Below are 10979 nucleotides of genomic sequence, written 5' to 3'. Positions count from 1 at the left end.
CTGACAGATACAGATATCTCCATATATGTGCATAAAAGGGACACAGGTACACAGACAGACAGACAGACAGAAACAGTCATCTCCATATATGGGCACAAAAGGGACACAGACGGGTACAACGGTAATCTGACAAAGCCCCGAACACTGGTTGGATCGGCAATGCGATGTAGGTGTTAGGGCCACATAGCGGTCCATATACTCTAGATGTGAGAGTTGTTTGAAATGACCAAACCTGCCTAGCGATGATGTCACTGGTAGGCAGGTTTCTGAACTGTCCACAGCCCTCCTCTGAGAGACAGACCAAGACAGAAATGGTGCCATCTTATAATGAGCATTAGTGAGGACCAATTAGCCTATATGAAAATACTTTGATGAACATTGGTGATCCAACAGTCTCACTCAGTTAAAAGCAATCCCCTTAAAATAATTGTATAGCTAAACACTCTATTAAATTAATATTGTATTATAAAATGAGGATTATACAATACAATGAGGGCACATGGGGTTTTCCTTGTACACATCAAAGCTTATATCGCATGTAATTTCATTCAAAAGCACAGCCTGCCTCTGCCCTGCCCTTATTTATTAGTTGTCTGTTTTGAATACTGTGCCCAGTGCCCACACACTGTCTGTCTGAGTGAGTCTGTCTGTCTTTATAACCCCCCCGGCCGTTTGGCAAATACCCCCCAAGCACGAACTAATAGCCGATCTACAAGCTCACAACACATCACATCGTGACGCCCTGTGAGCTTGCAGATCTGCTATTTTCGGCGCGCGAGCGACACACCGTCTCGCGACGGAGCATAAATTACAATTGCCCTCGGGGGGGCTCGTGATTGGCTCGCAGCTCACGTCCGTCAAAGCTGCGTGGGCGGGATTCAAACAATCGCTCGTGTTCAGTGTTGCCATGTCGGCTTATTGTAAGCGACTTTAGGCTTCTTTTTCTGTAAAGGTGCTTGTTAATAATATTGGTTGTTGAGGGTTTTTGGGCTTGTTTCTACAGTGTATTTGCTTATTTACGCTTGCTTCCACATTTTTTAAATTAGTATTTAAACTAGTGGTTCTCAAATATTTATATGAAAAAGTTTTGTGCCAGTAGGGAGCATTTGTTTGTGTTGTTATAATGTTTCATTTTTTTTTTCTCCAAATATTCCACATTTTATTGCAAGAGTTTTTGAAAATAGCAGATCTGCAAAGCGTTGTGAGCTTGTAATTCTTCTTTTTGGGCTTGTTTTCCCAGACCTGGTCGCTTATTTCTGTCACGAAACCTGGCAACACCGCTGGCGTTGCACTGCCTGCTCAGTGTGTGGATTCATTCAGTGCGCCAGAGAGCAGCAGGAGTACCGGAGCATCTCTCTGTCTAGCGGGAGGACCACGCACTTCTTCTCTCTGTCACTCACTGTTGTCCCCGACACTTTCTTATCCGAGCCCCGTTGCTAAAAGAAGGTCCGGCCGAGCCTTTACAGGAATTGTTGGAGCATTTTCCCCCCCGTTTGGAAAGCAGCGGGAATATTTTGTTTTGGTTTTGTGCATTTTAAGCCGCGGTTTTTAACAAACACACATACACACACATACACACACAGACACACGTTACAGTAGCCCACCACCAATTCCCACCTGGATAGCAGTTGACGACGACGACCCCCACCCCCCAAACCCCCCCGGCTCGGTTGGTTCGAACCCTCCGGAGAAACAAGAGGAGAAAGTAGTGCGAAAGGAAGACAAGAAGACGAAAGAGAGAGAGAGAGGAGGAACGGGAGACCCGGACAGAAGAATGATTCTCAAACGTCATTTGGTTTTCACCCTCTACTCTATCTGCGGGATTCTTCTAAAAGGTGAGACCGGGACGAGGGAGTTGTGCGTGCAGCGTGCGTGTGTGTGTGTGTGTGTGTGTGTGTGTGTGTGTGTGTGTGTGTGTGTGTTCCATTCCATGGAGGCAGGTTGCAGTGGTGGAGAGAGGAGAGGGCAGGACATGCGGCCACACATGGCTGGAAGCTGTAGCTTTCTCCCAATCATGCACAGATTACACACCCGGTGATTCTACTACCATCTTAACTTCAAACACCCTCCAGTTTGATGTGCATTATTTCTTTTTTTTCCTTCTTTTTTTAGGGCTACGGACCCTCATTTGATAGCATTTGTATCTCTGGGACCCCCCCCCCAATCGACACTGTAATCAGTGTTGGTGTATGGTCCAACATTTGGTTCCATTTGTACACTCTCAGAGTTACAGACACATTTGGTTCTTTGGCAGGGGACCCCCTGGAACCCCCTCAAGGACCCCTTTAAGAACCACGGATGCACAGTTGCACACTGCACAGGTGTACTGTGTGTGTGTGTGTGTGTGTGTGTGTGTGTGTGTGTGTGTGTGTGTGTGTGTGTGTGTGTGTGTGTGTGTGTGTGTGTGTCAGTCAGTGAGAGACATCGAGAGTGACGAGAGGGAAAGTGCGCATATTATTATAATGCGCGCGTGTAGGAGAGATTACGCGCGCCCGGGTTCTGCTTTGTCTACAATACATGTTCATGTTTAGGAATGAGGGAGATGTAGATAAGAGTGCCAACTACTATTTGATCATTTGGAGGCATCGTGCACAGTCCATTCATTCACTGTCCAGCCTGACGTGTGTGTGTGTGTCGTGTTTTGTTACTGTGCATCAGACAGAGGCGATGGAAGGAGGAGACACACCTCAACCCCACGGTCCTATTGTTTTGCAGCACTTGGATGAGTCACGGAGATGAGGGCAGTCTTAACGCCCGGACTTATCCGATGCTTATCGGCGAGAGATGTGTGTGTGTGTGTGTGTGTGTGTGTGTGTGTGTGTGTGTGTGTGTGTGTGTGTGTGTGTGTGTGTGTGTGTGTGTGTGTGGGGGGGGGGGGGGGGGGGGGTCTTATGGTTTTACTCATGTGACATTTTTCAGGTGTGGCCATACAGTGACACAAGCGCCTATGGGCTGATGCGCATTGTTACCTCAAGTGTGTGTGTGTCGCTGGACGTGGGATGAGAACCTCTAAAGATAACCCCCAGTAGTCGATCTCATGAAAGGACAAGTGCACTGGCCTGTTGTGGATAGTTCTTTCTTTGTACGGCAGGGTCCCTTATCCATTATGAACCAATGAAGTCCCACAATTTTCTTATGGTAGCCTAAGAGCAGCAGATCGTTCATATATTGATTTCCTTTTCAGATGAAACTACCATGGTCTATAATAGTCCATTTACTTTCTACATTTACGCACCAGCGATGTTCCGTGAAATGGATTACAGCTCCTTTTCACGCTCAACTCAGTGGGTATTTTCGTGTTTGGGCTGAGGAAGTGCCGTGGCAATCCGTTTATCTGCTGAGTTGAATACATTTTCATTTAACTGTGTGGTGATATTGATAAGATTGGATGCTTATTGGTGCTCACTGCCCAGGAGGGTCTGGAAGTGTCTTGACTCCAGAAGTGTGTGTGTGTGTGTGTGTGTGTGTGTGTGTGTGTGTGTGTGTGTGTGTGTGTGTGTGTGTGTGTGTGTGTGTGTGTGTGTGTGAGAGACTGGGTTGGGCAGGGGTCAAGGTCACTATGATATTTGTGCTGTTGTCTTTTAACAGTTATTCCCAAGTGCCTAACAATACCTTATATGATATCGTATTCATATAACGGGCTTATTGAGGGGGACCCCCTCAAGGACCCCTGGGGGTACCCGGACCCCACTTTGAGAACCATTGGTCTACTGAAGTGTTGCGAGGAACCAAGTTTGTAAAGCATTCATCTCACACGTGGTAGCAATACACATTCCAAAAAAATTTGCTATTCATATATGCTTATAATGTAGAAGTGATTGGTGGATGTGTGTGTGCATGGCATCATGACTAATACAGATCTTCATATAAATTGATATTGGATATATACATCAAGGGAATTCAATGTGTATCCGCTGTTGAACTAACCAGCACAGTGTGTCAAATACAAATTGTGATTTCCCCCCCCCTTCATTTTCCTGTTTTCTCCCAATGTAGTCATCGCGCCAATACCCAGTTTTCCCCCCTCTCATGTAGTGCCTGTCACTGCTAACCCCTACAGTTGGTCACGTGGGAGGGTGTTATGTAGACATTGACAGCCACATTTCTCCTCCAATATACATACATGAAAAATGCAAGCTGCTTCTTTTCACCTGACAAGGGAGTTTTTTCACTGGCAGTACCTACTGTAACATATGCGGAGGAACACACTATTCCTCTGTTGGCACCCTGCTGAGCAGGTGCCCTGACCAGGACTAGTGCAGAGATAGCTCTCCCCGGCCGGCATCTCTCCCTCGAACGCGGGCAATTGTGTTAATTGGAATCCCGGCAAAGCTGGATGCGCCTGGAGGATTCAAGCGCCTAGTCTCTTGGAGTATTATGCGAGGACTCTGATCTGAGGATGATTATTTCCTTGCTTACAATTTAGTAGAAGCCCAATAAGAAATCAATCAGTTGTATACAGCAAAGTCTGTAGTGTTCATTTAACTCTGAGAGTAGGCAAGTCCATTTGGTTACATGTGTACACTCTCAAAGTTACATAACGCTCAAGATGCTACAGTGTATTTAGCTGTGTTTGTGTGTGTGTGTGTGTGTGTGTGTGTGTGTGTGTGTGTGTGTGTGTGTGTGTGTGTGTGTGTGTGTGTGTGTGTGTGTGTGTGTGTGTGTGTGTTATAAAAAAGAAGAGAGGGAGAGTGAGTTTACACTGGCCGGGCAGTCCTAAATAAACAGACAGGCCGTCCTGGCTTTACTAATGAGCTGATCTGTAGTGAGTTGGTATCTAATGGCTCAGAGTGAAGCATTCATTAATTTCCCAGAGCCTGCCTCCTCTAAATTCTATCCCTGTCCGTATCAGGTCATCATTTTTGCATTGCATTAAACTTTGTCTACAGGGGTTCATTCAGGGGTCACCCTGGGCTCATGTTCTATGCAGCCACGCATTTGCATGTTGAGTTGTTGAGTCTGTGTGCGAGGGTGTGTGTGCTCATGCACACGCGTATGTGTGTGTTTTCTTACGCGCACGTGTGCCTTCTTTGTACTGTACACAGCCTCTTGTGCCACTGGTTGAAGTGGCAAATACAGAGCTCCAAATAGGATAATAACAGAATGCTTATTTTCTATCATAATACACACTCAGTCGCTCTGCCTTTCTCTCCCTCTCTGCCTAACCCTGAAGAGGATAATGCTAGGCTACTTGATGCGAGCAGTCATCACTTGGTGTGGAACCTATTATTGTATAGAATCCACACAGCGGTAGGTCAGCTTCCTCCTGGATAAAGTGTGTCTCGCTGAAGACGCGTGTGTGTGTGTGTGTGTGTGTATAAATGCATCCTCACGCTCCGTAAATGGCAGCTGTTAGAGGGCTCCTCTGCAAACCTATGCCAGCTGGCAGGCAGAGAGAGCTTCAGTGATGGCTGAATGTCGTCTAGCGACCAGGCAGACCTGTATCGTACACATGTGAGTGTGAACGCGATGCGTCGCGATGATGGGGGCTTGTTGTTGTTGTTTACCAAACAGCCCGAGTTGTTAACACATTAGCCAGAGTGTCTCGCGTGCTCGCCCAGGAGCCTGGAGGAGGAAGGAAAAAAACAAAAACACGCTGTTATGCAAATGGTGCCTGTGTTTTATGTAAGACCGAACGAAAGGCAAAGGCAGAGCAGAGACAAACAGTGAGAGAGAGAGAGGGGAGACAGAGATGTTCTGCGAGTTATGTGGGTGTGCAAATGCACACCCACAGTAATGCGCCATGTACTCAGCACTGAAGTGTGCGATATCCGCCACTGTTGTTGTTGTTGTTGTTGTTTTTCAGTCGGCTGCCTGTTCTTTTTCTGAGGCCGTGCACTGCTTGCGTGTGCACACACACACACACACACGCACACGCACACGCACACACACACACACACACGCGTGCTTTCTGTCCACCTCGCCTGCTCATTAGTCCATTCGCCTTTTTGAACTGTGATCTTAAGTAGTAGAAGTACAAAACCCCCCGCTGAGGAGTGTGTTTATCCCTGCAGTGAGCCTAAGCTGCAGAGAAGACTGACCCTCCATCCCTCTATCGTTCCCTTCCTTCCTCCCTCCCTTCCATCCCTCCCTCCCTCTCATCCTCCCATCCTGGTGTGGAGCTTTGTACCACGGCAGCGTGGGAAAGCTTCAGATAACAAGCAGCCTTGTGTGTCTGTTTGCTGAACCGCTGATTACACCCGGGCAAACGAGATGTTCCGTCTCTCTTTGCTATGACTTTTTTTTTTCTTTTCGGTGTGTGTTTTTAAAAGTTACACTGGAGCTAGCCTGAGCCACCGCAGGATCCTCTGCAAAAGCGTCGTAGGCTCATGTGATGTGCATGGCACACACACACACACACACACACACACGCACACACACACACGCACACGCACACGCACACACACACATCGCTCCACTATAGATTCATCGATGCTCAGCCGAGGGATTTCCTGTGATCAAAGCTCGTCTTTTGTTCGTCCAGGTGTTAAAGAAAGTTAAAACAGAAAGAGGGAGGAGGCTTTTGGAGGGAGAGATTGAAGGATTCGCAAGCTCAAGGCAGAATGGGATCTCGCCTGTTCAGAATTCTTACACCATCTCTCGCTCTCTTATGTCTCCCACGCAGGGATAGATACATGTGCACATGCACACACACACACCGACGCCGAACCTGCCACCTGTCCCGCGCCTCTTTCTTGTATCAGAGGACGAGTGCATTCTGGGTAGATTCGGCTCTAGTTGAGTATGTATAGATTCATATGAAGACGGTGTCTAGCGGGAATGCCGCTTAATGTTCCACGCTGACTCTGACATTTCCTTTGTTCCTTTGTTCCCTGTAAAAGACTATGCAATGATCTGTTTGTTAAAAGTGCTTTTTATGAATTCATTTTACGCACTTTTGACTTCATTTTTCATGCAATTATCCAGCTTCCAATTTTCCCAACCTACTCTATACACTCTACTATTCTGCACTCACAGTAGCTCTGCCTGCGTCTCAACACCATCATGCTACTTTCCATTATGAATACTGAAAGCTTAAGCCTTATTTATACTTAGTCGTATGCTGGTATGTATACGTGCAAAAAATGATCTACAAGCTTACAACGCGTCACATCGTGATGCACTGTGAGCTTGTAGATCAGCTGTTTTCGGCACGATACATCGTTGTATGATGACAGAGTATAATTTAGGCCTTAGTGAGGATCTTGTGGGAAGGAAGTGAGGGGAATTGGCATATCAACTAAATTGGGTAGTAAAATAATAAAATAGTAAACGAGTAATGAAACCTGACACTCATAGTCATCGTTTCTGTTTGGTTTTTACTTGTTTGTCCTTCAAGGGTGAAGCACTCCACGTTTAAGTACCAACAACACCAAATATTGTATCTTGAGCTACCGCTATTCAAATGGCCCCTCAATAACCGACTTCAGGCGAGGGGGGAAAAAATAATGGCTATAAGCAGCCGTGAGGCCAAAGGTTCACTATGGAGTTTCTCTTAGAAAATAGAAAAAGCACTAAAGCAATATACTGTGAGCTGACAGTAAAGAACAGCACAGCAAAAGCAGCAAACCCGGGGCACTGACCTCTATTATAGATAGTTATTTTAACTACTGCACAAGGCGAGAGAGAGGCTGTATGGAAATAAGCAGTGGTCCAGAGCACAGTTTTCTGAAGAGTACGAAAGCTTCCATTCCACCCTGACCAAACTCTACACCACCAGGTGATTTAGCTAATTACTGCATTTACAGAGACAGAGAAGGGGGGGGGGGGGTCTGGTGGTGGTGGTGGTGGTGGGTACTGATTAGTGAAGTCACACAGGGTTGCCAGATCTGCTTATTATAATTTCCCCACAAGATTGTATTTGAAAATAGCCGTGAGCTTGTAGATCTGCTATTTTCAAATAGCTGATGTATATGTTAAAGTGCTCACGTGGCCCATAGCCGCTTCTTTTGGCCTGCTTTTCCTAGACCTGGTTGCTTGTTTCTCTCACAGAATCTGGCAACACTGAAGTCACATGTGATTTGATGGAATGAAAACCTCCCTCCCTCCCATCTTAGGAAGATGATTAGCTGAGCCTAACCCTTTCCCTAACCCTGTGAATGAAAGCCTTCCTGGAGTTCTTAACATGTTGTTGGTACCATGGATGGACGCTGTGGTAATGAGTATGGCAGATGACATTAACTATAGCAGCATACTGTAGTTCACCAGTTTTTCTAATTTGCAAGCTTTAGTGCACATTTCTTTTAATGCGATGTGGCAAAATTGCATGGGGGAGTTACTTACTAGTTGCAATATGTCCGCTGTCGTGACAAGCCTAGAGGGCATCAGCATTTCTGTGATTACAGGCACTTCGGTAATGCAGATGGCACATGGTTTAAAGCATGTTGTGACTAGCCTCTTTGCCCAGTACCCATGGTTTGATTTTAATGGTTATGCCTCTGCCTCTGCTTTTAATACAGTATATCCATTTTAATATCCCCATCTGGTCATTTATTCTGTTATCGCTGGTGGGGATATGTTTTATGCCTGCTATTGGTCAGACTTAACTATACATGTATTTCCTTTTTGCGGTATATATTTATATTAAGTAATGTAATTAAAACATCTATTTTAAGAAATTCAAATCCTGCTTGTACCCCAGATCTAAATAATGCTCTCTAGGACATTTCTATGCTAATTTACTAATCACAATTACCAGCGCACGTGCAGCTAATAGCATCAGGTTTATTAATTTGATTTCATAGCAGACATAATAGTAAATCTTTCCCCCATGGTGTCCAATATGTTCACACATGCAAAATGGGGTTTTAATAATAAGTGCACTTTGCAGCAAGTGACATGCAGACCTCCATGTCAGGGTCTCATGCATTATTTGTCTGTGTATGTACTATACTGTATGCAGTGGTGGAAGAAGTACTCACATTTTTTACTAAGTAAAAGTACCAATACCTCAATGTAGAAATACTCTGTATGTAAAAGGCCTGTGTTCAAAATGTTACCTGAGTTAAAGTACAAAAGTATTGGCATCAAAATATACTTCAAGTAACAAAAGTAAAAGTACTAAAATGTTTGAAAATAGCCGATCTACAAGCTCACAACGCGTCGCGATGCGACGCGTTGTGGGCTTGTAGATCGGCTATTTTCAAATAGCCTGTGTATAAAATAGGGCTAAAGTGTTTAATGTATGTCTTATAATATAATAATTTATATCTGCAAAGTAACTAGTAACTAAAGTTGTCAAATAATTGTAGCGGAGTAAAAGTACAACATTTTCCTCAGAGATTCTAGTGGAGTAGAAGTAAAAGTATTGAAAATTGGAAACACTCCACTAAAGTAAAAAAAAATGTACTTACGTACAGTACTTGAGTAAATGTACTTAGTTACTTTACACCACTGACTCTGTGCACATACATGTATGCGTTTCTGCGTGGTTGTGTGTGCGCGCACATACTGTATGCTTGTGCGCATGCCTGTGTGTGAATGCATTTGTGTGTTTAAAGGTGTGTGTGTGTGTGTGTGTGTGTGTGTGTCTGTGTGTGTGTCTATGTGATGTCTGTATTATCATTGAATTCCAGAGGATTAGTCAGAGGCTAATCTGAAGCTCCAGTCTTTGACCAACCGCGTGTCACTAATCTCATACACCATGGAATAAAGTGAGACACAGACAATCGCCTCCCAGATTAAAAACACTTCCTGACAGAGTTGTTGTGCTCTAAGTAGTAAGCCTTTTCAATAGGGCTGGGACAGTGTGCAGTAAAATCCTGTTGTTAATTTAACTATGACAGTGTACAAATGGAACCAAATGGACCGATAAGGGTCCATTTGGTTCCATTCTATCAATCATTTAGCTGAGGACCCACGGAAATCCTTGGGCAGAGAGTGTACAAATATTTGTAATATACTGGGAGTGCTACACATTGATGAGAAAAACGGATTTTCTGTATGTATATAACATTCTCCAAAAGGCGATGTTTTAATGAGCAAAATATGGAAAGTCTGAACAAAGACATAATAAAAACGATTACATTTTTAACAGCGCAAAGACAAATATGGTTCAATGTGTTTTTTACAGTTTTTTACTGGTTAAATAAAGGTTATAAATAAGTTGTACTGTATTGTGCATTCCAGAAAGGCCAGTGGGTCACTTAAAAGGTCACCAAAATCAGTAGGATTCATCCTGTAATCTATTAGTTTAACCACTTTCACCCTGACGTCTCTGTTGTGGGCATATCATTGTAGGCAACATAAAAATAAACAAATACTATACTGTGTATAAAAATCGAAATGTTCAAAAATCGCTAAAATAGCTGATCTACAAGCTGAAGTTTAATGTCAATGTGTCTCTGAGGTCTGGGGACGCCCAGGGGTCCAACTCAGAAACATTTGTTAACATAGCATCAAAATCACTTAACCCATTAAGACCTGGAACTGTGCCATTTTTAGATTTGAGCTAAAAAGCATTATTTTACACTTTGGGCTATTCAAAAATAGCAGATATACAAGCTCATAGCGCGCTACGAGCTTGTAGATCTGCTATTTTTGAAAAATCGTGAAAATGTGTGCAAATCTTTGAATATATATATTTTTAAAGCGAACATTTTTAACTCAAATCTTTGCTTCTGGGGGTCCCTGGAACAAAATATTTGCCACAATACATACAACGGGTATGGCATAACTTGCATCGTTCCCGAGTAGGCCACTGCCTGTTTAATCACCCATTGACTTTATCTAACATTATTATGGTAACAGGTCCTGCGCTGGGTAACAACGGGTTCTCAACAATGGGTACAGCAAGTACTCTGACAACAGGTACTGGGGGGGGGGGGGGGGGGTATCGCATAACTGGTTGGGGCAAGCATTCCCAACTCGCATCGTTCCTCCAGACTTGCGTGGTCCCCCAAGTAGGCCAGTGCCCGAAGGGCATGCCTAAAATAGCCGATGTACAGGGCAGCTCACACACACATCGCATGCGTCTCCCC

The 10979-nt window shown here is 44.5% G+C and overlaps 1 protein-coding gene across 1 annotated transcript in view; it reads left to right on the top strand.

The window, feature by feature from the left end:
* The first annotated feature begins 1656 nt into the window (after positions 1 to 1656).
* The window catches only part of cadm2a (cell adhesion molecule 2a), a 406511-nt gene continuing 397188 nt past the window's right edge, over positions 1657 to 10979 (top strand). The window contains exon 1 of the mRNA XM_084074746.1: positions 1657 to 1835. Within this exon, the coding sequence (XP_083930872.1) occupies positions 1775 to 1835 (61 nt within the window). The 5' untranslated portion in view covers positions 1657 to 1774. The remainder of the gene's footprint in view (positions 1836 to 10979) is intronic.

This window comes from Gymnoscopelus microlampas (assembly GCF_963454915.1).
Source record: "Gymnoscopelus microlampas genome assembly, chromosome: 12".
NCBI lineage: Eukaryota > Metazoa > Chordata > Actinopteri > Myctophiformes > Myctophidae > Gymnoscopelus > Gymnoscopelus microlampas.
Note: the sequence above shows the minus strand (reverse complement) of the source record. Positions and strands in the feature narration are given on the sequence as shown.